The sequence below is a fragment of the Castor canadensis genome, chromosome 9, assembly GCF_047511655.1.
Source record: "Castor canadensis chromosome 9, mCasCan1.hap1v2, whole genome shotgun sequence".
NCBI lineage: Eukaryota > Metazoa > Chordata > Mammalia > Rodentia > Castoridae > Castor > Castor canadensis.
Window position 1 is genome coordinate 21,064,241 of NC_133394.1, and position 27,974 is coordinate 21,092,214.

General features: G+C 43.7%; 1 protein-coding gene across 1 annotated transcript; it reads right to left on the reverse strand.

Annotated features, from left to right (window-relative positions):
- Positions 1-14,128: 14,128 nt before the first annotated feature.
- On the reverse strand, positions 14,129-23,834 carry Sfrp2 (secreted frizzled related protein 2). Its single transcript, XM_074041330.1, has 3 exons — positions 21,034-23,834; positions 18,642-18,722; positions 14,129-15,086 (listed from the first exon to the last, which is right to left on the reverse strand). The coding sequence occupies exons 1-3, from the start codon at positions 21,533-21,535 to the stop codon at positions 14,782-14,784; spliced, it is 888 nt and encodes a 295-aa protein (XP_073897431.1). The 5' UTR covers positions 21,536-23,834; the 3' UTR covers positions 14,129-14,781.
- Between the last annotated feature and the right edge of the window lie 4,140 nt (positions 23,835-27,974).

A 27,974-nucleotide genomic window follows, 5' to 3' on the forward strand; every position in this document is an offset into this window, starting at 1 on the left:
CTAGAGCCCTGAGGTGACTATAATGACGTAATGGAAGAAATGAGCGAATGTGACAAAGGTTTTGGAAAACAAAGTGGGGGTCAAGAATAGTTAGACAATTGAAGCTAGTATTTGCTGCAGGAATGGACAGACTTGGAACAGAGGATAAAGACTCCAGATGGGCACGTGCATCTTTGGGAAACTAGTTTTAAGTAGCTCTCAGCAGGGAAAGGCTGATCCATTTAGTAATTGACCTATCCTTATGAAAAATTATGCCACTCCAAGATAAAGTCCATGTTAGAAAGCAGAAGTTTAAAAAGATGATCATCGATGAATACGATCAAGACTAAGAAAAGATATAGCGAACAATGTGCCAGCCACAAAGGAAAAAGTTAATAATTTAAGACTATATAAAACTGAAAATTTCTGTATAACCGAAAGTGATTATTTAAAGAGGCAATCTGTGCTCCAGTCTGTAGAACATGCTTGTATGTATCTAACTGACAAAGGGTTAGAACTCAGAATAAGTAGAACTGCTAGAAATTAATTTTAGGAATGCGTAAGCCAGTAGAAAATGGGCAAGAGACATAAGCCAACTTGAAGGAATAAAACTATGAGACATTTTACCTTTCTTTGACTTTCACTTTCTAGGAGCAAGAAAACTGCTTCGGGCTGATAATAGCGCTCCTGATGGCTATAGCTTGCAAAACTCCACTATATTGCTTTACTAATGATTTTTTTTTAAATGTGTTTTCTTTTTGTTGTTGTTTTGTTTTGTTTTGGAGGAAAGCAGTTAGTGGGGTTTGAACTCAGTCTCACACTTGCTAGACAGGCAATCTACCTCTTGCCACACCCCAGCTCTTCTTGTTTTTGCTATATATTTATAACACTTATTAATGTTGATGCTTGGGAGAGTCTGGAGCACAGTCCTACTTATGCTTCCCTCACAGCTGGAATGACAGGCTCGTGCCACCACACTCAGCTTTTATTGGTTGAGATGAGGCATCACAAACTTTTTTGCCCAGGCTGGCCTTGAACCATGACCCTCTTGATTTCATCCTCTTGAGTAGCTAGGATTACAGGTGTGAGCCACTGTGCCTGGCTTCATGTGTTTTCTTATATTGACAGGCAATTTGTATACTTGATCTTTACCATTAAGCTAACACAAGTGATTCAGAATGTGTCTATCCAGGTGCAGTGTTGGTCACATGAGGAGAAGGATGGCAGAGGGAGAGTCCAGACAACTGGTGGGGCCTCTCCTCTGTGAAGGGGTTGTTAACAGCAAATTCATTCTCTGCGCTGGTAGTGTCAAATTCAAAGCCATCCAGCCAGCAAGAGCACCTAAGAACTCATTTGACCTCAGAAATCAGTATGAAAGAGGAGCCAAAGGTTCTGGACCCCAGTGATTGTTGGGGTCAGGGGCGAACTTGTTAATAGGGTTAATCATCTAAGGGGTGGGACAGTGAAGCCACGCCACCTTGGGTGATGGACTGGCTGCACATAGATGGTTAGACTAACTCATGTTCAGCTACCCTCAACCCTCCACTCCAAGCCTCTTCCTAACCCTCAACTCTGGGTACCAATTCGGTCTCCAGGTACAGACGCTGGCTCCTTTGGACTGGCAGAAACCCTATAAATTGTTTTAATTCCCAATTGCCAGGGTTCTGATTCCCAACAGTCCCAGTTTTGCCCGGCCCCTCAGCCCGACTGGATAGAGACGCTCTTCTGCCTTTATTTAAATCTGCTTTTGCTTAAACTCTGCTATTCAGGACAAATGAAAGATACTCAGCTTTATCACTTATCTCATTCTTTAGTTATTGGTCTTATAACATTATTGATTGCTACTCTTTTTTTTTTTTTCAGCTGAAATGTACAGGGTTGGTCACATTATGGTCACATGGCTTTTTGTGAGCTGGCCTGTGGCCCTAATTGCCATTTATAACCTTGCCTCTGTGGGAAAATGCATCTGCCTTTCAGACCACAGCCTTCCAAATGCACATTTGGAACACAATCTGATTGTAAGGCAGGAAACAACTGTATTAACGTCTCTTGTTCCAGGGCAGCTTCACGACCAAACCAAATGACATGTGGTTTAAGGTTCATGTAACAGTTGGCTCATTTAAATAATGTTAGCTAGAGCTCAGCTTTCAGGTTCTCTGGTTTCTGGTTAGTTTAGAATAGAAGGGGCACTGGAGTCTCCCATGACAAGGGAGGGTGTGGTGTACCCTGCTCCCTGTGGAGGAATGCTACATTCCTGCTCTTAATGGTTTACCCTACAGGTTTTAGGATTGAGTCTCTTCTGAGGGCAAGCTTTTCAGTTCTGTTGAACAATTGATCTTGAAAAAGAAGAACTTCTTAAAACAAAACAAAACAAAAACAAAAAAAGAAACAAAAAAAACCCCCAGCCATACTTTTAAGCCTGGAAGTTCAACCAGGGTCATTCTAGTTTATTGAGTGCAGGGGCCCTGTCAGCGGGAGGGAAGACCACAGTTTAGTCCTCTGTGGGGCCCCTTCCCCTCCCCTCTCCTTGTTTTCTTTTTGCCAGTGCCTCCTTTAAGAGGGCTCCTCTTTATTAAGTTAGAAGCCAGACAGCCTACCCTAGGCGAGCTGGTCCCCACTGTCCTAGCTACAAAAAGAGTTAATCTTTCTCAAATACCTATAGTGTGCTAAGGCTTTGGTTAAGCGCATGTTATATTTGATATTGTTTAGTCCTCAAAATGACCTCCAATGACAGATGCACCCAGGCACAGTTTACAAAAGAAGGTATTTAATCGAGAGATGGAAGAATGCCCAAGCTCTGTTCGGCCCCCTAGTCTAGTCCGTAGGTTGTGTGTGTGTGTGGGGGGTTTGCGGGGAGCCTCTGGGAAGCCCCATCCTGGTGTGGTGTCCTGTGTTTTCATTTGTAGTCAAGGCCAAGGTCTTGCCAGCATAGTTCCTGTGCTTCAGGTTAATTGCAAAGACCATATTGCAGCTATGTTCCACCAAGGTCACATTCTTGTGAAAGAAAAATAATGATATCCTTATTTCTCTTGACTGTAGATATTTGTTCTCCTTGGGCTCTTAAAACAAGGTTAGCTATAGAAGCACTGACAAGAGGGCACTGTTAGGTTTTTAAATTTTTATTTTATTTTTGGTGGTATTGGGGTTTAAACTTAGGGCCTTGCACTTGGTAGGCAGGCACTTTACACTTAAGTAACCCCAGGGCACAGTTATTTTGCCCTCCAGTGGGCACTTCTGGTTTCATTTCCATGATAATAGCTAAAAGCTTCTGCCACTGAGCTATACTCCAGCCCAACTACCAAAAGCGTTTCATTGTGCCTCCTAACACCAGGCACTTTACATATATTTAACCTTAAGGACCACCCTATGGTCCCTGCTTTTCCTTCTCTTCAGACCACAGTTGACTGTAGGTAACTGAAACCAACAAAAGCAAAACTATGGATGGGGGTGGGATTGGTGGGGTGGGGGAAATTTTATGTCCTTGTCAGCCACCCTTGCAAACTCCTGAATAACAGAGCTTGTCTTCTAGTTGTCTCTCCTTCCACCACTGCATCAAGCACAAGGCCTGGCCTGAAGCCAGTTCGGATTGGCGGTGTCTCTGCTCCAGGCCTATCATTGGCTTGTGGACGGAGAAGAATGGTTTTGCTCATCCCATCACCTGCAGGAGTCCCTTTTGGAAGGAGAACCTCTGAGAACTGTGCAAACTAGAAAAAAAGAGGCCTAAAATGTGTCTTACTATATCCCATGCAGTTCAGAAAGAAAATATACTAGGTCTTATTTTATAATGAGTATATACTTATGTATGAGTAGATTTGTGGGTTTTTTTTTTGTTGTTGTTGGTACTGGGGTTTGAACTCAGGGCCTCATGCTTGCTAGGCAGGCGATCTACCACTTGAGCCACTCTGCCAGTTAGATTCTTATTTTATATACTTATATTTTAAAACATTTTATATTCTTAATTTGTAATAAGCATATTCTACAGTCATGTGCCACAAATAACCACATTCTGGATAACAGTGGTCCCAGAAGATTCTATCACCAAGAAACATGTTATTTAGTTTACATAAGTATACTCTGTGATGTTTGTACAGTGATGAAATTGCCTAATGACGAATTTCTCGGAGTTCATCTGTGTTGTTACATGGTGTATGACTTTACCTCTTAATGCATAATTTATTAATTAGGACATGACATATTTTTGCCATCACCAAAGATGCTGTGGTGTGGCTGGGAGAGAGAAATCAGCACATAGGGTAAAACCTGCGGCTCTTGCATTCTCCCTACTTTCTTATCTTTGCATTGAATGAATTATCATTTTGTTATGTGTTTAGCCACGTAGCTGCTAAAAATTGCAAAATAAACACAAATGAATGTTGACAGTTGCTTCTTAAAATTGTTCTATAGATGAAGTAACCCAGCACATCATGTTAACAGCTGGAGTAGTGCACACACAGAAAAAAGATGTGTGTTTGTGAATGTTGGAGAAATGGAGAGTCAATGTTTTTGGTTGTTGTTGGTTTCACCTGTTTGTTTGGACAAGATTCCAAGAGAGGAAGTGGTTATAAACAAAAAATTAGTGCCAAGCGTATTATTTAAATATGGCTTTCAAAATTAAAAGTGCTTCATGAGTATAATTGATTTATGTACATTTAATTTTATAGTGAACCTATTTTCCTGGGTCTTAAAAGAAGGATTTTAAGACATCCTGGCTATTATGGTTAGTGGGTAATATAAGGAATAGTTAGACTTCCTAGGTTAAGATTTTCCTGAAGATCCTAAGGCTGTCCTTTCAAATGGTCATAGTTTGGGGGATGACTTTAAGTGAACTACTCAGGAAGTTGCAGCCTGTTTTGAGTGTTGCAGGTCCCAAGCTGGAAGGCTTGAGCCAGAGTCCTGGCTCTTCTGGTGACTCTGCATTGTTTTCGGGAGAGTGTGTCTTTTTTCCCCTTGGCTGATATTGTGTCTGTACCCTTAGGTATATATTTAAGGATGACTAGTAGTAGTGAAATAGAAAAATCTGTTGGCAATTTGTTATCTGAGTGAAGAATCACCAAAGAAAGTGGTCAGAGCTTATATCCTGAACAGGAAAAATTTGACCATTTACTGAACTTTGCTCCTGTAAATGGCCTGAGAACTGGAAAGGATGCTGGCTGATGAGGAAGAATGACCAGAGTATTCATAAGGTGTGGTGGTGCACACCTGCAGTCCTTGCACTTGGGAGGCTGAGGCAGGAGGACCACGAGTTGGAGGCCAGCCTGGGCTACCTAGTGAGACCATGTCTCAAAAGTAAAGCATTCCTGGAAGGAGGATGAAGTTGGGAATGCTGAGGCTAAGCTTATTTTAGTGCAGGTTGTCCAGTTAAAAGATGACTTGAGACTCCAAGTCAGGGATAAAGACTTGGTGTTTGTAGTGGGGAACTCCATAGGAGTGCCCAGAAAGTCTGTCAAGTGAAAAAGGAGGGAGGTCCCAGAAAAGAGTTGGTAGTTTAGGCAATGAGATTTAGAGTCAAGTAAACTTGGCTTCAAGTTCCAATTGTAACGTGCTCTCATGGTGAGATTTTAAGCCTTGGGCCATCTGGCTTTTTTTTTTTTTCTTTTCTTAAAATAACACACTTGAGATATAATTGACATGCTATATGATTCACCCTTTCCCCACTGTCTAATTGCAGAACACTTCCAGCATCTCAATAAGAGACTTCATATTCCTTAGTAGTCACACCCTTTTTTCCCTTTGGCCCATCACCTGGCAACCACTAATCGACTTTCTATGTCTGTGGGTTGTCGTAATGAACGTTACATATAAATGCATCTTTGTCACATATGGTCTTTGTGTCTGGCTTCTTAACATAATGCTTTCAAGGTCCATCCATATTATAGTATGCATCTACTCTATCCCTTTTCATGGCTGAATAATATTCCATTGTAGGACTATACCACATTCTGTTTGTCCATTCATCAACTGATGGACTTTTGGGTTATTTCTACTTTTTGACTATTACTAATGCTAGCATAAAAATTTGTGTACAAGTGTTTTTGTGAATATATATTTTCAGTTTTTTTGAGTATATATCTGTAAGTGCAGTTACTAGTTCATGTGTGTTCTGCTATCATTGTAATGTATCACATTAATTTTCATATGTTAAGTCACCTAGAATTCTGTGGCTGAATTCTGTTTGGTCATGGACTTTTAATATGCTGCTGGACTTTTGAGAATTTTTGCATCTACATTCATAAGAAACATTGGTTCTCATCTCAGTATTTTTCTTATAATTTCTTTGGTTTTGGTACTAGGGTAATATTGGTCTCGTGGATTGAATAGAAAAATGTTCCTTTTTCTTCTATTTTTTTTTTATTACTTTGTGAATGGCTGATGTTAATTCTTTCTTCAAGTTTTGGTGGAACCCCCAGTGAAGTCATTTGGGTCTGAGCTTTTCTTTGTGAGAATTTTCGGTTACTGTTCAATTTTTTTTACTTGTTAGAGGCCTGTTCACATTTTCTATTTGTTCTTAAGTTGGTTTTGGTATTTTGTGTTTTTCTGAGAATTTGTCAGTTTTTGTCTAGGTTATTTAGTTTGTTAGCATGCAAAAATTTTATAGCATTCCTTTATAATCCTTTTTATTTCTGAAAGACTGGTATAGTGTCCCTCTTTCATTCTTGACTTTAACAATTTAGGTTTTCACTCTTTCATTTGGTCAGTCTAGCTAAAGATTTGTCTACTGAAAAGAATAAAATTTTCATTGATTTTTGCCCATTGTTTCTCTGTTCTCAGTCTTAAGACTACTCCAATCTTTGCAATTTATTTTCTGCTTACTTTGGTCTTAGTTTATGTTTCTTGGCTTAAATTTTTTTTTAATATAGACATTTACAGTTCGTGCCCTCTGACCATTGATTTAGCCTCATTTTGTTCCTTCACCAAATGATCAAACATGTTGAGGAGTGTGTTGTTTAATTTCCACCTGTTTGCGAGTTCCTCAGTTATCCTTCTGTTATTCATTTCTAATTCTATCCATTGTGGTTGAAAAGCAGTTCTTTTCAATTTCTTGAGGCATATTATGTGGTCTGTCTTGGAGAATGTTCTGTGTGTACTCGTGCAGTGAGTCCAAGGATTTCAAGGCTAATGAAGGAAAGACAGAACTTAGGATGGCAGTGTTGCACGGCAAGCTCACTGGGGTGTTTGCTCACGGTTGTATGAGAGGAGAGGTTCTTCCCAGCAGCACACTTTCCACAGAGGGTAGCCAACATACAGGAAGAGAAGAGGGGAGTCGGAAGGGGCTTATGTCTAGATGAAGTCAGTCACTCAGCCGCAAGGTTGGGATCTTCAGATCAGATAGCTTCTGTGGCTAACTGACGGGTGCAGTTTTGCAAGGTATGCTTTGCAAAGCAGGCAATTGGATGTGTAAAAGTTGAGTTTGGTGCTGATGGGCTTTGCGCCACTTGTCTCAGCCAGCTGTGAAAAAGTAAAAACCACAAGGACCAACACCCAAGGATCTTCTTTGGCCCATCTGTGTAACAACTGGCCTTTGCCTGATGGAACATACTCTAGATGTTGGTTAGGGCTGCTTGGCTTACAGTATTGCTCATGTCTTCTGTTTCCTTGTTGATCTTCTGTGTACTTGTTCATCCCATTATTGGAATTGGGATATTAAAGTCTCCAGCTATTGTTGTTGAATTGTCTGTGTCCCTTCTTTGTCCTCATTCTGCAATCCCTCCAACCCTCCTCTTTGCCTAGATAATTCCTCATGCCATAAAAAGTAGCTCAGGATTCATGTTGGTGAGCTAGCCCTGTTCGGCAGGCTTGGGGTGATCTTTGCTTTAACTCTTCTTTTCCAGCCTTGCATCGCCATGAGCTGGTGCACGTTGTAATTCCCTGTGGGACTCATGTTTAATGGAGGTAGGTCAGGAAATGTGATGGGGACCAGGTCGCACTTAGAACTACTCCACTTTCACTGTCAACATCGTGTTAAGATTGTTAGAAGTTTAATAAACTAAAAATATTATGACCTCTACACACCACCTTATATTTTTATTTAGAAAGTCAAAAATACTTCTAACTTATTTTTAAAAGTATAAGTAAGTATATATATCATGATCTGGTTTTCCCCTATAAAGACAGTTTGGATATTTTTTTTTTCCTTATGATTAAATGCTTTCAACTTTTTCCTGTTTTTGGAATCTTGCCTTATTGGCACCCTAAACACAATGCTTTGTCCATGATAGAATTGAGCATTACAAGAAAGCCTCCTTTGTCCCATTGGACCTGGGTGGCAAGCATTTGGGGCATTTGGAGCCTTGCCTTCCTCCAGAGTCCCTGGCAGACACCATCAAGACCATGTACCAGGCGCCGGGAGTGTAGTTCTGAGACAGAACTCATGCTTAGCTCACACAAGGCCCTGGTTCTAGCCCTAGCATCTTCCTAGCAGATGAAATATCCATCCATGCCGTTTCCCATTTGTAAATGTTGTTTGACTTATTGTTGAGTTTTGAGAATTCTTTGTATATCTAGATATAAGTACTTTGTTAAATACACGGCTTGCAAATATTTTCTGTAATTCATCTTTCTATCCTGTAACCAGGGTTGTTTGCATAGCCATCAGTCAATTTATCACATGTTTCATAGATTGTGCTTTTGGTGTCAAATCTGAGAATTCTTTGCTAAGTCCCATGTCTTGAAAGATGAATTTTTTTATGACTTTTCTAAAACTTTTACATTTAAGTTCACAGTCCATTTTGAGTTACTTTTCACTTGCAGTGTAATGTTTAGATTTTTTCCCTCTCATTTGTTTGCCTATGGGGATGTCAGTTGCTCCAGCACAATTTGTTGGATTGCTTTCACATCTTTGTCACTGATTACTTAGCAATGATTCTTAATTACTAATCAACAGTAGACTCAGGCTTGTTGGATCTGACTTACTGGGTCTGGGTTTCAAAAGCTACACCAAGGTTCTTGCTACCTCCCTACAGTTTCCAGTCTGCTAAGTGGTTTGTTTTGATATTCATTAGATGATACAGTTTCAGAAGAGTTTCTGCCAGAGCTACACTGTGACTAGGTGCACCTGGGAGCAGTGCATGCACAAGTGATGGCACAGGTTGTCCTGGGGACTCAGCTCATTTAATTATAGAATGGGAAAATCAATGATTATCGTTATTCTCTACTGGAACATCTTGTGGTGGTTACATTCTTGATTTGTCCTAATGTTATCTGCATTAACTGATTATCCTTACTCATTGAAAGTTTTAAGAAGTTACCTATCTGTAGCACTCTCTGGACTGCATTTTAAAATATTTTGTTTCATTGTGTTTAATTATTGTTTGTTTCTGATTGATACGTTGTTTAATATTTTTTTTTTGTAATTTGAGAACTTTTGACCATTACTGAGTGTTACAGAAGCAATGGCTTTATGCTACATTTATTTTTAGTGTTAGGGCAGTACTTTCAGCATGTCATTTGTTGATTGGTCAACACGTAAAACTGGCAAGTAATTTCTAAGGCTCTCTCTAAGATATTCTGGTGCAACTCATTAAAAATTCTGTTCTTCTGATCACCTTTACCTGACCCTAAGCTCAACGTGAATCAAACATTCTATTTTTTGCCCCAGTCAACTACTCTCTCTTCTCTGCATGGCCGCTCCTCTCTTGTGATACAGGTGTTGGAATTATTTGTTTGTATGTCTCTCTCCTTCATTGGATTAAGAGTTCCTTTTGGGAGCCCAGAGCCTAGCACCAGTCTTCCCTCTAGAACTTGCTGAAGGAGGGCAAGTTCACTTGTCTCCACTACCTGAAACAGTGCCTGCTTGTTGATAAGCATTCAATACATATTTATTGATGAATAAGCCAGTGACAGTAACTGCTGTCCAGTAAATGAATGAGTTTGCACTTGTACAATTTGTTTCATTGTTCAGTCATGAAGATGCAGTGGCTGCCTAATGGGTACACATGCCAGAGTCTTCTGTTCTTTTTTCTTTGTATTTCTTTTGTGGTTCTGGGATTGAATTTAGGGCCTTCCGCTTTTAGGCAAGCACTCTACTACTTCAGTCACATCCCCAGTAGTTTGTTTTTAAGATAAAGTCTGGTGCTAACTTTGCTTGGGCTGACCCCCAAGCAAATGAACTATGATCTTTTTGTCTCAGCCTTTCAAGTAGCGGATTACTTGTGTACAGCACTGTGCCCAGCCTGGATTTGCTTTTCAAAATAACCCTCTGCCTTCACTCAAGAACACTGAAAACCTGATAGTAGACAAAAGTTGCAAGGTAAAAACAAAATCCACGCAAATTATTATTTTCTGAGTGAATAGGGAATAAAGAGTGGAGGATACATTTAGATAAAATGGGTCCTTTTATATCCTATGAATTTCAGTGTACTGATTTATGCACACAGACGGTGATTTTGTCCTTTGCGTGGGTAGTAAATACTACTCAAAAACTTCTAATAAATTTGTTCTTATAGAACAATTCATTTTTCCTGCTATTTATTAAAAGAAAGAGAGACTAAATGCCTAGGATATATAGTTTTCATCTCTTTTAACTTTTCTGTTTAAGCTGATCCCCTACTTTGGGTATTTCATTAATGGGTCAAGAATCACTTTAGGGAACTCAGAAATCCAAAGTCCTTATTACTTGCTTTCTTTCTGCTTTCGTTAATAGACAGTCATTCATGTTTTCATCTGTCTACCAAAGAAATCTGATAGTTGACAAAGTAATTAACCATGATCATGATTATTTCAGGAATAAATGAGCTATGTTTATTTGACCCAAACAGAACAATAAAATAAAAAAGTCAAACAAAAACTTGCTGCTCTGCTGCAAGCATGTCTCATTTCTTACACTTTCATTGTGATGGGAACAAGAGGCCTGGGAGGCTGGAATGTCCAGAGATACATGACAAGTGGCGGATGTTAGGGCTGGTGGAGTGGCTTAAGTTGTAGAGTGCTTGCCCAGCAAGCATGAGGCCGAGTTCAAACCTCAGTACCACAAAAGAACAAAAACAAACAAAAAGAGGCAGACATTGGTGTGGTGCGGAGCTGCTAACTCCTCAAAACGTAGCCAAAGGAGGTGGCACCTAGCATTCACTTGCTCTTCAGAGCTGAAGTTTTTGTATCCCATTACATAAGCTGGATTGGAGAGGGAGATGTGGATAGGTCAGCTTCTTCCCAGCTTTCTTTCCTTACTTTTGGTGCACTGTACATGTTTCGCCCTTCTGATTCCTGATCCTTGATGACATGAATGCTTCAGCATTTTTAAATGCTGGGCACCAGTGGCTCACGCCTGTAATCCCAACTACTCAGGGGCAGAGATCAGGAGGATCACAGTTTGAAGCCAGGGCAGATAGTTCACAAGCCCCTATTTCGAAAAAGCCCATCACAAAAAAGGGCTGATGGAGTGGCTCAAGGTGTAGGCCCTGAGCTGCAAGCCCCTGTACTGCAATCTAACTCATCGTGATGATCTCCAATTCCATCCATTTTCCTGCAAATGACATTTCATTCTTCTTTATGGTTGAATAATACTCCATTGTGTATATGCATCATATTTTGTTTATTTGTTCATTGGTTGGTGGGCAGTAGGTGGATTTCATGGCTGTCTATTGTGAATAGTGCTGCTATCGACGTGGGTGTGCATGCTGACTTAACATTCCTTTGGATAGATGTCCAAGTGGTATGGCAGGATCATATGGTAGTTTCATCCTTAGTTTTTTTGAGGAGTCTGCATGCTGATTTCCATAGAGGTTGAGTTAATTTACATTTTCACCAACTGTGTATGAAGGTTTCTTTTCCCCCACATCCTTGCCAACATTTGTTGTGTTTGTTTTCTTGATGATAGCCATTCTGATTGGGGTGAGATAGAATTTCAGTGTCCTTTTTCGTGTATCTATTGGGCATTTGTACCTCTTTTGAGAACTGTCTGTTCAATTCATCTGTTTATTTATTAATTGGGTAATTTGTTCTTTTAGTGTTTAATTTTTTTGAGCTTTTTTGTTTTGAGTGTGTGAACTGGGGTTTGAACTCAGGGCCTACACCTTGAGCCACTCCACCAGCCCTTTATTGTGTGTGTGTGTGTTTTTTTCCCTTGAGATAAGGTCTCACGAACTATTTGCCCTGGCTGGCTTCAAACTTTGATCCTTCTGACCTCTGCCTCCTGAGTAGCTAGGATTACATGTGTGAGCCACCAATGCCTGGTTTGAGCTCTTTATATATTCTGGATATTAATCCTTTGTCCAATGACCAACTTGCAAAGCTTTTCTCCCATTCTGTGGGTTGTCTCTTCATTCTGGTAATTATTTCCTTTGATGTGCAGAAGGTTTTTAATTTGATGCAATCCCATCTGTCAATTCTTGCTCTTATTTCCTGAGCAATTGGATTCATGTTCAGAAAATCATTGATTTTCACCCTGTCTAGATCTTCAAGTGTTTTGCCTATGTTTTCGTGTAGTAGTTTCACAAACTGCCTGTTGTGATTTACTGTTGTCTTCCTTTTTCTCCTCCTGCCCTTTTCAGAGCCTCAGTCTCCCATTCCAAATGTTCAAAATGAGTGTTAACCTTGATCCACCCACCCCTTCCAGTCTGGTCTGTTGGCACTTATTGGAGCAGAATGTACCCTGTGTTTGTGGAGAAGCAGGGTCAGGTGGTAGAACAGAGGGAAATGAAAGGGACCACCTAAACTTTGCAGCTTGGGCTGTATTAACTTCAGGTGCCAGAAGAACTTGAAGTGCTAGACAGAGATGAACGTGGATATATGTTTGGGAAACTTTTAAATTAAATTGTTAAAAATGTCATCAGATGAAGGCTTCACATGAATGCCAGGAAAATCTTCAGATTTGACGGGGGAACTGCCACAGGCAATTACTTCCTGCACTCTGACCTCAAGAGACTTCCCTATTCTACATGTATAAAATTGGGGCTATTTATCTTCCTTTACTCCTTCACATGAGCTCTGTAAGAATGAGGACTAATGTCTGTATCCTCAGAACGTAGAACAGGTAAGGCCCTGGCACATTGTGCAGCAAACAGATGAGCACCTTCATATTTCCATAATCCACTAGTAGGCTGCATAGAAGGCAGAATTTGTCATTTGACAGGACTGAGTTTCAACCCTGGCACTGCCTCTTATGAGCCTGTTTCCTCATGCATCTTAATAGAATTTCTGAGGCTTCAAATAAAATGAAGTGTTTGGATGGACATTGCTGAGGTCTAAGCATGTGTGTCTCTCTAAAATTGACAGATGAAAAGAATTTCCAGTAAATTGGTAGTAGGAGGAGCCTTTAGGTTACTTGGTCACAGTGGCAGAGCCCTTGTTAATAGGATTAGTGCTCTTGTAAAAGAGCCCAAGGGAGCTCGCTCACCCTTCACCACATGAGGACAGTGAGAAGGCACCATCTACAAAGCTGAGCCATCAGACATCAGATTGCTGGCTCCTTGATCTTGGACATCCCAGCCTCCAGACTGTGAGAAATAAATTTCTGTTGTTTATAAATTACTCAGTTGAAGGCATTTTGTTATGGAAGCCAATGTGGATAAAGACCTTTTGTGGATGGATGTCTGCTTGTCTACTTTTCTAGTACTAATTTTTCAGCATCCTCTTCTCAATTCCTTGTCTTCTGGTGGATAACCCCAGCTTTCTTTATCTGAGAGTCAGAGTTTAAATGGGAAAGGAATTAATTTTGCAATGGTTATTCTTTTTCATTGTAAAAATCCCAGAAAATAAAGAGCACACTGTAAAGCTTCTAAACCTTAAGTTTAAGTAGCACTGTCACACAGCTGCACCATCAAGGCTGCACCCCCTTCCCCAGGTCGGCAGTGGTGAAATTGGTGTGAGATGTGAGGGACAAGGCAAAGGGCAAGGTGATAAGGAGGAGACATTTGAGAACAGGTAACTTGAAAGTGCTGGAGGGTTGGACCTCCTGAGAAGGAAGTGACCACCTGTGCATGGCTCTCCCTGGCTTCTTGTTTGAAGACAAAAGACTAAAGACAAAGAATAGGTACAACAGGATGTAAAGTTTATATACAAAGAATATAAGGTTTATCTGAAATATTTACAGTGTTGGTTAAAGCAATATTTTTACAACTTTTTAAGGTAAACTACTATGTATATTACAAGTAAGCTACAATGATTTAATTTGCAAAAATGAAGTAAAAAATGTTTTAAACAAGGCTTAAAGTACTCAAGTCAATTTATAAAAATTTATTTTCTTTGCCCTTTACTTGAAGAAATTATGCTATGAGAAATGATTAATGTGCTTCTTATAAATGGAAGTTGAGGATGTGATACATGCAACAGTCAAGTTCCCAATGAGGGTGTGAAATGACAAATGAATTGTTCTAAGACTTAGACACCGAGTCTCAGGATGGAGCTGAGGAAGATGTTGAGATAACAGCCAGCTTTATCTCAACCAAGTGTGTGACCCACAAATTTGGGCCACAGAGAAAAATAAAGCAATTTGCACATTACAGCAACCTCAATGGACACTAAAAACCAGATGACTGACCAATTTGGGAGTGTGGGAGAATCAGACCCAAGTCACAGTCCCATCTATTCAAAACTAGCCTTAAAATGAACTATTTTAAAACTTCATAAACATATTCATGATTTTATTAGCCTGACTATTTCTACAAGATTTGGGTGGGTTTTTCCTTTATGGGAAAAGTTATCCATTCCTGAGGCCTTCTAGGGCCTTATAACTCAGGAAATGCTGGGAGGTTAATGTGCAAGAGGCAGGGGAGGCTGCTCCGCCCGAGCTGTACTTGAGAGACCAGAACAAGTTGCAGAGAGGAATGGTCAGCTGGCTAGGCCTGGCCAGGTGGGAGCCACTAGGAACTAGCACTGCAGCTTTCGGATGCTGCGGGAGATGCGCTTGAACTCCCTCTGCCCCTTCTGCCACCGCTTCACCGAGGTGATCACCAGCTCCCCGCCCTGTTTCTGTCCCATGACCAGATAGGGCGCATTGATGTCATTCATCTCCTCACAGGTACACTGCAAGCTGTCTTTGAGCCACAGCACCGATTTCTTCAGGTCCCTTTCTGACACACCATTCAGCTTGTAAATGGTCTTGCTCTTGGTTTCCAGGATGATTTTGGTATCTCTGTTGATGTAGGTTATCTCCTTCACTTTTATTTTCAGTGCTACCAAGACAAGGGGTGAGGGTGGGGGAGAAAGAACCACACAGTTACAGAGGGAATACAGTGCAAAGTGAGCTTTGTCCACTCTTGCTGCATAGTCCTGTGACCTGGCCCATGGGAGGGAAGAGGAGCTGCCTAGAGAGAATGAAGACTGTCAGGGGCTGCAGGTAGGGGGTTGGGAGCTGAGGGCAGCAGGTGGCTCCATTTCTAAAGCCTTAAAGCATTTTGTCAGGCACTTGGTTTCAAATCAGCCATCCTTTCAAAACACTCTCTTCTGCAGGACTCAATTAGTTTTCCTTCCTCACCCTCGGGTTTGGAAGGAGGTTGCATGTGGTTCCTGCTCTCCCCAGTAAATGACTTCCCCTATTGGAAACCTCAGCCTGAAAAGAAATACCTGACTCTTAGGGGAAACATGATCCTTTTGTGGCCACAAACCTTAAACTCAATTTATTATGTCGGAGAGGTTTTTGGACAAACCTGTAAGGAAATTGTATCACACAATCCTTGTTTTCTAAAGAACAGATTACAGGGAAGGAGAATTGATCTTGCAGCTGCATTTGATTTGGTAAAGTCACTAGGAAAAAATACGCAGGACTCTTTTTAAAAAGAGTCCATGCTTAGCCATAAAAGTTTTCTGAAGACCTCATCCTCACATGCTCTCAATTGCCAGTAAAAGGCCAAAGCATTTACAGGTCATATATGTACTGTTTCCAAAATGCGTATGTAGACTCATTAGAATGTTAAGACCAAAAAGTAAGTGGTTTCCTGTAAAAGACACGTTTTTATAGTGTGCTTTGGGAAAGAAAACCTTACAAACACACATGCTGGAATTAAATTTCAAGACTCCATGAAAGCAGGAAAAGGATAAAGTTTTAAGGTTAGAAACGGTCATCCCATTAAAATCTCTCATTAGTACATGAAGAATCCAAAATCCAGAGACGTGCAGTGATTTGCACCAGGCCACCCAGTGAGGTGGTGTCCTAGCTTAGTGAAGTTCTCAGAACTCCAGGCTCTAAACTTCCTTCAGTAACACCACTGTGTTCTCTTGTGGCAACATCAGATTTCTTGTCCTAGTGACAGCATTAATTTGTCCAACTCCAATGTGTCCTAAGACCTTTGGGGCCACTGCCAGTTGGTCTGTATGGGTGACATGCAAGTCCTATTTTCTGACTCTAATGGGCTTAATGCATTAGAAGAGCCTTGTGTGTGTATGCGTTTCTCTCTTTGAGGTCTTTGTAAATTTTAGGGAATTCAACTGAGTATGACTTCTAGTCAACCAGCATATGACAGAAGATTGACTAGGTAAGTCAAGGGTGTTGTAACTTGAACCACAGTGCTGATTGCTCAGAGTTTGAGATTGAACTCATAGAATAAGCCACATAGAAATATCACATGCTCCTGTAACCTCTACATGGTGTAGGGTGCTAGAAGTCTCCACCATAGGGGTAAATTGATCATATGGCACCTAGGGATCTGGTCTGTAGCACAGAAGCGTCATGTGTGAGATTTCACCTGGTCAAAGGAAACATTCTTGGGTTCTTCTCTCCAGAGAAATGCATACCAAGGGAAACCATTATTTCCTCCTTGCATTTTTGGCTGAGATCAAACAGAGAGAAAGAAAAGAATCAAAGCTCGGGAGATATGGCTGGGGATGGAGGAGGTGGCAGGAAGCACAGGTGATGTTACCTGGGCCATTCTGTACTCATCAGTACCCACACCACTGAAGTGTGAGTGTCTGTGTTTCCCCTGTAATCAGGGCTGTGGTGGGAAAGAGTGTTTTCCCTTTCCAGGATGTTTCAAGTAAAAAAAAAAAATCTAATTGCTATGCTTGTTTCTCTACCTCCACTCTCCAAAGAATAGAGGCAATATGGAATACTGCTTATTAACCAAAAGTATATGAAATTCAGCTTCATTTTCCTTTAATGTGTCAAAAGGAGAGTGGAAAAACAGAAAACAAAGCTCATGAGGTATCTGCATGTGTGGTACCTTTAATGTGGATTTCCATGTTCCCACACATCCATCTTTAGAAAGGGATCTTCTGTAAGGTAAGTCACAAAGCAAGCAAGTAGTATGTGTCTGTGTGTGTGTCCTAAATTCAACTGTTTGGAGTTCCTGAAAGTCAGGAGAGAGATCTCGTTATATGTAGTTTAAGTCATAAGCTGCCAGAAGAAAGTACTTTATAGAATTTTGAATATAATGTTTTAATAAAACGTTACTTATCTGTCTTGTCCTTAATCAAGTCTTGCAGTATGGAAGCCAAGAACTGTTCTTGGTAAGACTCAGGTGTTCGGGGTTATCTGATGCTAACATGGCTGGCCCTCAGCTAGTTTGACATTTGTGGATATTCCTGATGGGAAGGATTGGTTTGGTCTTTGAGCTGCCTTCTTTCTTTCCTTCCTCTTTTTCAGCAGTGTGAAGCCTTTCCTAATGCTAGGGATAGGATTGTTCTGGGACCAAAGTTAGACCCAGGACAGTTTGTGGAAGATACCTGGAGTTGACAAAGAGCAGTGATTAGATGTCTCCAGAATTCAAGGACCTGAGATTTCAGAGATGACAAGGTATGGAGAGTGAGAGGCTATTAACAGTGGGAACTAGAATGATATCTCTCAGTTTCAAGGACTTGTTGAGTATGTAGAAATGTTCATATGGCCCTGCTAGTCTGTTGATGACTGATGGAACAGGACCCTTGCTATTAACCAGTAACTTGTGTCTGCCTGAATAAATAATTTTAAGTGTGCCAACACCTTAAACTTAAGATGTGTTAGGTGTACTAACACAATAAAAGGTACCTGTCATTGGAATAGTATGAATCCTGTCATTGGAATAGGATTAATACAATAATGCCTCAGAAGTTTGGGTGGAAGTTCTTGGCCAAGCCCAACTCTGATTTTAGTATTGATTCAGTGTCCAGCTGGGGGCTCCTCCCCTCACCTGGGGCTTGAAGACAGCTGAGGGGTGCTGGTGGAGTTCTCTGAAGACCAAGTTCCCAACTCTCTTTCCTCTTCTAAGCCTTAAGGGGAGTGACTTATTGTCCCCAAGCACATCATCATAGCATCATTCATGTATCTTTCTAAAGTCAGTTTCTGAGTTTTCTTCTTCATCTTTTCTAACTAATTGCAAAAATGTAGCAAATGTGTCTACACTTGTAAATCATTTTGGGATCTGAATAGAGTAAAAATATTTTTATTTGATGCCAAAGTAAATGTTTACATTTCTTTTGCTGAGGTTCTTTGCATTTCAATCCCTGTTATGCTTAGAACTATGCTTGCTGGCAATGAAAAAGCCAAGTGAGATTAAATATGTGCCACTGACCACTGGTAATTTCAATAATTCTTAAGAGAACTGTGAATCTCATCTAAAAAGATATAATCCAACATAAGGTGGTTATACAAGAAGGAAACTGAGACAGAGTCAGTTAGATAATCATAGGGAACATGAGCTGTGTTTGTATATCACCACACTTTCACTTAGCAACATCTTATTGATTTTCACTTTTAAGTTTTAACAGTAAATAAAATTTTTGAATGTGAAGTCTGGTGTTGGTGGTGTGTTACTTACCAAAATCATTTTTACAAAGAGTTTCCATTATGTCGTTGTCGTCATCATTTTTATTTTTGCAGGCTTCACATACCTTGGGAGCTGGAAGTGTGAAAAACAATCTTTAGCAAGTTTGCTTTAAAAGGAACAGCAGGTGGCACTTATAAACAACTTAAGGGGGCTTATCCAGGCAAGAGCAGCAATTGTCCTATGACCCCTGCTTCTGCCTCCTCTATAAAAGCAGGACCATTCATTCCTGAGAAAGCCTCCTCCACTCCCCATTTTTGGTTGTAGAAAATGAGAATGCTCAAATGTTGTGTTTCATAGGCAGTATCTCTCACATAGAAAGGGAGCTGTGGGCAGAGTGTGTAGGTGTGTAGCTGGGTAACTGGCAGTTTTTCAGCTCATCTTCCCCACCTCTGGGACCAATTCAGTCTGAAAAAAGTTATTCTCAGAGTCTTTCCAAGAAGAAAGCACCAAAGATCCAAAGACCCTTGAAGGATTTGGTGGAAGAACTGGTAACCATAAAGTGCAGCAGAAAGATCTTCTTTCTCTGCTGCAGAACACCAGAGTAGCTCATTCTATTGAGCAGAACTGTGGGTCTCAGGGGAGTCACTGGCTGGTGGTGTTCTGGAAGGGCCACATCTGGACTGTTTCCAACTTGGAGCCACACGTCACCAATCATAACAGCCTGCTCTATCTGGATCTGTTTCACCTGCTTACTTCCTAGTTTGGGTATGAGTTGGGCAAAATGTATTTCATTATTATCCACCAGTTTTCTCATACAGGTACTTCTTGGCTCTCCTTGCCTGTTACAAACAAATAAACCTGTTCTTGATGGAGATGAAACAGAATTGCCTACTGACCAAACCAATGAAAAAGCCCGCTGAACGCTCATCTAAAAGAGTCTGATTTCTTGGGAAAAGGAAAAAAAAAAAAAAGAAAAATGCTCTCTTTTACTTGTAAATGTGCTTAATGGTGCCTTTAAAATTTAGATGAAATTAGATTTTCACTAATATGACACTGAATTTTCACAGAAAAAAACCTTTGTGACTGATAATGGAAGAGCTATTTATCAAATTCATCCAAAAAATACAAAGAGCAAATTTTGAAGCACATACACTTTTATTTATTTATTTGAAGGGGGAAAAGACTTTTTTGGAGAAATATATAATATATATATATATATATATACAATGTATAATGTTGGTGTTGATTGTGGAAAGAAAAAAAAAGCAACCTCCCCCCCAAAACTACCTTAAATCCTCTCACCCAACCAAAATGAAACATTTTCAATTACAGCTTTCAGAATGTATATGAAATGTTACTAACCTGTATTGGTTAGTCTATGGTATATGTTGGACAAATGTTTGAAAAATGCCAAACATTTGCAATAAATTAGAAATCTAACCAATAAGATGATTGCAAACTCATGGTGCTTGCCAGGAAAGATTGCTAAACAACTTTGCATTTTTTTAAACTAATGATGTCTGTAGGAAAACAATTAGAGATTGAAAGAGAGATGCTGCTGAAGCCCTGAAAGGGATTAGGAAGCCCCCTTTCTATCCCAGGGGGACCTAAATCAGCTCAGACACATTGTATACTTTTTCTCTTCAGGAAGAATATTAAGAGCCCATGAGGTTTTCATTGCTTTGATGGTTTTTGCCCAGGAACTTTTTCTCTGCTTTCTAAAAACTTGGGAAACTCTTGCATGATTTTCTCCCGTTAATTAAAACCACTCCTAAGATAAAAGCTGATAGTGATAGAAAGATGGTTCCTAAAGATTCCTTTTATGGCCTCTTCCTCAAATACCTGGGCAGTTAGAACCAATACTCAATTTTCCACACGCTCAAAGCCAGTCCTGATTTTATCTCCAAAACCTGGCTACTTTCTGTCCTGGCATTTAAAAAGGATCATCTGTTTATGTATCTTGGTTGTCCTGCCTCGCAGGAAGTCTCCTGGAACTGCATCCTGCCCAGGACGGAGTGAGGTGGAGGAAGGCGCCTCTGGCCAGGGTGCTCACCATCACCTCCTCCACACAAGACTACTTCCCACGCTCTCGGAAGCGGGGTTCCAGCGCACGCATCTTTAACAAGAACTGTATTATCTATGAAGAAAAGTCACCTTTCACGTCTTTCTTTTCTTCTTTTTCCTTCTTTCTTTCTTTTTTAAAAATCTCATAACTGTTCTTATACGTGTAACTGCTGTAACTCAGGAGGGGACTTAGAGTGGCGTTGAGGTGAGAGAGTGACTCAAATTTGCTAGTGGAGGGAGATCTGCTCTACCCAAGACCGGTAAAGCCGGGACGAACCGAGATGGGGAAGCGGGTGTTGTAGAATCTTTTCCCCCCCCTCCCCTCTCCGTAGCGCCTTAGCCCAGCTGCGAGAGGGAGGAATTAAGAGGGAAGGCTTACCTTCCTCTGTGGCGGGCAAGAGGTGGTCGCTGCTAGCGAGAGGGATGCAGAGGTCGTTGTCCTGGGGGAAACGATCGCACTCGAGCATGTCGGGCCAGGGGAAGCCGAAGGCAGACATGACCGGGGCGCAGCGGTCCTTCACCTGCACACAGAGCGAGTGGCACGGCTGGATGGTCTCGTCCAGGTCGTCCAGACAAACGGGGGCGAAGAGCGAGCACAGGAACTTCTTGGTGTCCGGGTGGCACTGCTTCATGACCAGAGGGATCCAGGCTCCCGCCTGCTCCAGCACCTCCTTCATGGTCTCGTGGCCCAGCAGGTTGGGCAGCCGCATGTTCTGGTACTCGATGCCGTGGCACAGCTGTAGGTTGGCGGGGATGGGCTTGCAATTGCTGCGCTTGTAGGAGAAGTCGGGCTGGCCGAAGAGAAAGAGCCCGCGTGCCGAGCCCAGGCAGCAGTGCGACGCAAGGACCAGCAGCAGCAGCGAACCAGGGCCCTGAAGCATCGTGGACGCACGACCCCTGGGGGGCGGAGGGAGCCGAGCTGGGGAAACGAGAGGCGGAGGGAGCCCGAGCTCGTTCCGGGCCCGCTCGCTCGGCTCAATGGAGCTCCGGGCTTTGGAAAGCGAAGCCGGGCGCGGGGAAGACGGTGCGGGCAAGGCACTGCAAGCTCGCGCGCAGCTCCGGGGGGCTCCGACCCGGGGGAGCAGAGTGAGCCTATGCTAGGGCGCAGCCAGAGTTTTCTTGGCCTTTTTAATGCAAATCTGGAGGTGGGGGGAGCAAGGGAGGAGCCAGCGGAGAGTAATCTGAGGAGGGCTGGTCACTGCTTTTCTGTTGAGAATGCCCCTCACGCGCAGGCTGGAAGAAAACTCTGGCTGCGCCCCGCTCCCCAGATGCTGCTGCGCGCGCACTCTACGATCGCTTTAAACAACAGGCAGACAAGCCCGGCCATTGCGCCCCACAGTGAGCTGGCGAGCGAGGCGCGGGCTGCTGGACTTGGGGACACGCAGTGCACCAGGCGAGCGACTTGGCGGCGGGGTCCTGGCGGGAACGCTCTCCGCTTCCCACACCCTCCCTCCACCTCCCCCTGCGTGGCTCTGGCCAAGGTTTGTTGTGCTTGTAGCCTGAACTTTCTGCTATGGGCCACGGCTTTGCGCGGCCAAATTGTGTCCCTGGAAGCCACAAACCATCAGTTCCCGGGCTCTTTGTACCCTGAGCTCCCGCCCGGGACCTGCGCGGCCGCGGCGGTTTCGGCGAACTTCGTTTCCTCCAGCCAAAAAAAGTACCGCAGCCTGGCCCTTGCAGTGTTTCCCCTGCTCTTAGAAAAATCAGAATTACAAACAGTAGTATGTGCACAACTTTACATGGAAAACGAAATAACAAAGCGTTGGGTTATTTTGTTGGGTGTTTAGAGGAGTTTGCCGGTGTAGAAACGCCTCTGCAGTCTCGATAGAATCACACAGGATTGCTCAACTTTTCTTCTTGGAGACGAGACTTTGTCCCCTTAAATAAAGGGGATGACTGCACAGGAAGCCAACACACCAGGCCTTTACAGCAGGAGTCTCAGAGGAGACGCAGGAAGGGCCCGCTGGGTGCAATTGGGGGTTATGGGTGCCCAGCGTGGAAGATTGGTAGGTTGGGCAGGAGCGGGGCTCAGAGCAAGGCGCCCTGCCTAGAGATCCACGAGGGCTAGTCGTAGCCTTGCAGAATCTGTTCAGTCACCCTATATCAGGGAGCACTGTGCGGGGCGCAGGGTGTACAGAGGTGAACTAACAGGCCGGCTTCAGCACTCTGGGGATCTAGTGTCTTTGAGGACTGCACAGTAAGTGCCTGCTGTACACTATGAATAGGGTGTCAGGGAAAGGAAAGTGTGTAAAGGGGTGAGGGAGGGCTCATTTGCCCTAATACCCCAAGTACTGCTAAGGGCAGGTGGCCTCAGCCCCTTCAGCCTTCTGGCAGTGGGGCAGTGCAGATCCAGAGATAATCCCCGGAAGCAAGGCTCTTTCATATGTAAGGTGGGCGCATTGTTATTACTTCCTGGCCACTTAGAGCCATCAACAGGCTCGGACGGCGGCGGCTATTCTATTTCCCACCTTCCGGAAGATGGTTTGGCTGCCCCCCGCCCCTCGTTGCTCAGTTTTGTGGTCTCGCAGCTTAAAGGAAGGGGTTAACAATTGAGTGGCGAAGACCCACTCAGTGCCGGTCCCCTACCCATTCCTGGCCGTAGACACGCCAGGAAAATCGCTCTCCGTTGGGAACGCACCTTTTTGAGCTGAGACTCTCGATCTCTAAATGCCCGCTTCCATCTTTCCTCCTGTGGCGCTACTACTATGTGCCGGAAAGGCCGAGGCGGCAGCGAAAGGCCGCCCTTCCATCGAATTGGTCCTAGGCCCCTCTCTCCAAATACAAACTACTTTGAAAATAAACCCCAAAAGAAATCCAGGACGTCGAACCGGTTAAGTAGGGACTCAGCGCTGAGAGATGCTGGGACTTGGGCCCGGGAGTGAGATGAGGGTCCTGTAGCTTCCACCGCTTCGCCGCGCCAATGCCCTCCCCTGTGGTCGCCTGTACTCCGCAGATCCCCTGGATAGGGGATCAAGGAGCCCGAACCGGGTGGCACTGGCCTAAGTCACGCGCTGTGGCATACCACGGAGCAGTTGGGGCCCAGGCGTCCCGCGCGGCCCAGGCATTGTTTGGAGAGCGCGTAGGGGTCGTGCTTGCCGCCAGGGGGCGCGGGAAATCGTGTTGGAGTCCCCAGCCCGCCGCGCGCAGTGACCGTGAGTTCCTGCTGCCGGGTTGACCGCGCCGCGGCGCCCACCGCTGCCCCTCCCTGCAGGTGTGTCTTCCTTCCTCCACCCGGTGTCGCGATCCCCTGGCTTTCCATTCTTCCTCTCCTCAGAGACCGACCAAGCGCGTGACCGCAAGACAAAGACAGACGCGCCCGTGGGTCCAGCAGATAGCTGGGAAACTGGCAACAGCTTCCGGAGGAGACTGGTACCCTAATGCCAACCGCTGTCTGTGGGAAAAGCAAGCACAGCCCGGCGACACTCGGTGACCGTCCCGATGCGGGTGCCTGTGCAAGTGTACATAGTCACCCGGAGCGCGGGCACACGTGGTGCAGCCCTGCGGCCGCTCCTGGGTGAACCCGGACCCTCTGGCCCACCGGTTTCTTCAGATCTTGCAGTTTACCCAAGCCACCAAAGGCCTTTGGCGAGCCCATGCTTATACTCTTCCCCGTCCTTTCCGTACCTGCAGGTTTTAGGAACGGAAACCATGCCCCAGTGCCTAGTTAGCAAGTGGTGATGCGTGCCCATTCCACTGTTATCCCAAGTAAGAGCAAGAAGGGGGAGGAAGATAACGTGCGCTAAACCGTTTTCTTAATTCCCCTAATCCAGCACCAGCTGCGGAGGGTGCAGCCTCGAACTGGACTCTAGCTTTTTAGCCACCAAATGTTCACACCGCTGATCTGCTCTTCCTTTAGATTGGACAGTGTGGGGTTTCCATGCTCCTTATTAAAATGCACGCCTCCTGGGCGGGGGCGTTAAGGCTTTCCGGGCCACCATTAGTGCAATTATGGGCATTAATTGGGCTCGAGTAGCACAGAGTAGGGGACCCGCGCGGACGCTAGGAGGATGCACCAATAATCTTACCGAGAACCACCTTATTTCATGAAATCCTTATTGCCACCAGGCAAGCGGGTGTGACTATTATCTTTTTGCACACAAGTAGTCACAAGGAAACCAAGGCACGGAGGGGTTCAGAGACTCGGACCAGGTCGCACAATAAGTGGTGCTAGCGGCTGGCGTTACAAATATCTTGGTGAAATTACAACCTGGGCCAGCCTTTCGGACCTGTCCTGACCTGTTGGATGTCTCCAACAGCTTTGTCACTTGGTTTTCGTCCACGCGCAGGCCAGCAGGTGAGTGTCGTCCGCTCCTCCTGCGCACCAGGTGCGGCCGCGCCGCGCCCCAGCGGGAGCATCTTTTCCCCGGATTTACTGCAGCCAAATGGGGGCGCCATTTCTCAAACCAAAGATTGTCCCTCTAAAGTTGCAAGTCAGTTTCTTTACTTTGTGAGAACTCTGAGATCCTTTACATTGTTACACGTTGCGCGTGAGGATAGTTTTTTTTTTTTTTGGTGGGGGGTATTTAGTTCATTTCTTCACCTTTGGCGTTCCCTCCACTCTACCTTTCAGCAAAGACGCCGATCGCCACTATCTGGGACGCTTCCCCGCGCCTACGCAGGGACAGGTGGTCGCGCGCAGGGGCCGCGCAGCTCAAAGTGCCTTTGGGCCCCTCGGACTCCAACGGTTCAGACACAGATTTTCGAGAACGCGACCAGGGCCTGCGTAGTCCGGGAGCCTTGGCCTCTCATTTAAGAAGAGGCTAGGCTGAGGGCGAAGTTTGCCAACTCTTAACCCGAGCTCTTGCGCATTATCTCCTTTTTTTTTTTTTAAGACTTCAAAGGGCCCCAGATCTAGATGGGAAAATCAGCAAAGAGACCAGGGAGACCCAGCCCAGCCGGCACCCGCTCTCTCCTGGCTGAGGCCGATGCTGGGCTCAGCGTTGTGTTTTCGCCAGGAGGGACCCGGACTGTGGTGGGTGAGGTGCAGGGCGATGGCTCCCGGGGCGTGGGGGGGGGGGGTGGGGGGGCTGAGCCATCCTGCGCCTTACCCAGGGGTTCCTTTCCCCACAGCTGCAATTGCCCGGGTCTTTGTGAGCTAGCTCTGTGGTTGGTGGGTTCCAAGCCGTGTGAACCTATCACGTTCCCGAACCGTCTTTGCTACAAGTACAGCGAACTGGACCATTGAGAAAGGCCCGAATTCAACGACTGGATACTTTTGGAAATCTGTAAACAATGACTAAAAACCAGTCGCTCCACCATGATAAAAAAACAGTTACATCCACAACCATACTGCTGCAACAGAACATTCTCTAGCTCGTCCTGGCCACAAGAGCTTACTGGAGATGGACTGAGAAAGTTGTTTTATAGAATGCTTCTTTCAGGAAGACAGAGGCACATCGTGGAGACTGTGGTTGGAGGCTTGAGAGGGAGAATTTCTCATTTCTCCTACTGTTCCTTCAATAAGAAAGTGGCCCTAGAAATTTTGGAAGAGAAGGTGAGGCTAGAGTTTGGCATATCCTATTTGTATCCCTGGACTGAAAAGCAAAAAAGCCCCAAACCAAACCAAAACCAAAACAAAACCTCCAGGGTTTTGCTTTTTGTTTTTTTTGAAATTCCTCTTCTGTTTAGTGCACACGACCTTCCCAGCAAGTAGTCTTTTATTTACAGCCTAACTTCTCAAATTTGCTGGGCCACTCCTAATTCCTAGTCTTTGGGTTCTAAAATTGGAAATTTGTGTCAACTGTGTATACCTAGTCCGTTTTGCACTCTTAATTCCAGAAAGATTTAGCCACGTTTCCTTTCTTCACCCCTGTCGCCCCCCCCTCCCCCCAGCTTTCCCGTGTCTCTTTCTGGGGTCCCAGGAGTTTATTGCTGGCTGATGGGTTGCAACTGCTGGTGGGACTGAAAACGAGATAGCTTCTGATTGCTCACGTTAGGAAATCCTGAATGGAAACAGCAAAAGCCCAAGGTCATTCACAGAGGGCAGTTTATAAGCTTCAGAATCCCTGGGAAGAATGTCCTGCTTCATTGTCTCATGTGAACAGCAGGGGTCACTGGCTAAGCGGATGCTTCCCTCTGGTGGGAATTCAGAGTCATCAGATAAGAGTACAAAGTCAATTGAATAAAGCCTTTGGCTCTAGAGCAACAGATGCAACCCGAGTTCCTGCACATATGTAGGGTCTTTCCAGACACCTAGAATCAAAAGCCCTTTGTTATTCTTACTGAACTTACTTTCAGGGGTGGTTTTCATACTCTGTATTTGTCTGTGTGTTTGGGTCTTCCTCTAAAATGATAGATTTTTGTGCAGCCCAAACCAAAGCAGTTGTCAGTCAGATTCATTAAAGTGATTCATCCTTTTATGTCATCCTCAGCTTTAGGGTTCACAGGACAGTTGAGTCTAAACTAGAAAAGTCCTTTTTGGGGGGAGGGGGTTGGTCTAGGGCTAAGAGTGTTAACATGGAATTTCAAAGTGTAGTATCCAGCACATGCAGCCTTAGCACTCTGGCTGAGTTCATTGGCACTAAGTATTAACAAAGTTTCACTAGTAAGCCAAATGTTTCTCAATAGTTTGTAAATCTCCAGTGGTACAATGGGGAGTAAAATTTTGCCTGGAAATAACATCTCCAAATGTTAAATTGGGTTCCTGGTAGTCGGCCAGTCTGTAAAGTGTCTAGTGATGATCTCGGCCATGTTGGGCAAACTTTGCTATTTTCCTTGAAATCTTAATTAACGGAAGAAGTTTGTGACAAGTTCTGCTGTGGAAGAAAATAAGGACGGAATGAATGCTTTTATGAGTACAGATAACTTATTATTATCTGCAGTAGCTCAAAAACTCTTCTCTGTGTCCATTTTTGGAATTAAAGCTTCAAGATGAACAGGATTGTCTGAGGGTTTTTTTATTATCAGGTCTTGTCTGGAGCACATTTGGAGAACATGCCTTTAACTCCTTTCTGCTTGATGGCTGTAAGTTAAAACCTTTGATTACTGCTAGTTCTTGTTCTAGTCGGAGGAATTAAGGCCAGAAATGCAGAGGTGGGGAGGAAAGGGAGAGAAGGTCATTTTTGCTGGGGCCCAGCTTCAAAATCAGATTTTTTTTACTTGGAAAGTTTTTTTTTGAAAATGGTACATTATTTCCCAGGCTGTTCTCATGGTACCTGGAGGACTTTACAGGTAGTCACCAAAATCACTTCCATGGGATGTCATCGTTTCACCCAAGGCAGGACAAATATTCTGCCTTGTTTTTCTCTTTAACTATAGATAGATGATATAGTTATAGTCTAATGCCTTAACAACAACAACAAAAGCCCCTCAAGTTCTTTA

Bases quoted from the DNA above. Each gene is read 5' to 3' on its own strand.
- Sfrp2 (XM_074041330.1), bottom strand. From the start codon at position 21,535: ATGCTTCAGGGCCCTGGTTCGCTGCTGCTGCTGGTCCTTGCGTCGCAC. The intron at 18,723-21,033 runs GTAAGCCTTCCC...TCACACTTCCAG, and splicing joins CTTGCCCGCCACAGAGGAAG to CTCCCAAGGTATGTGAAGCC. The intron at 15,087-18,641 runs GTAAGTAACACA...TTGTCTTGGTAG, and splicing joins TCTTTGTAAAAATGATTTTG to CACTGAAAATAAAAGTGAAG.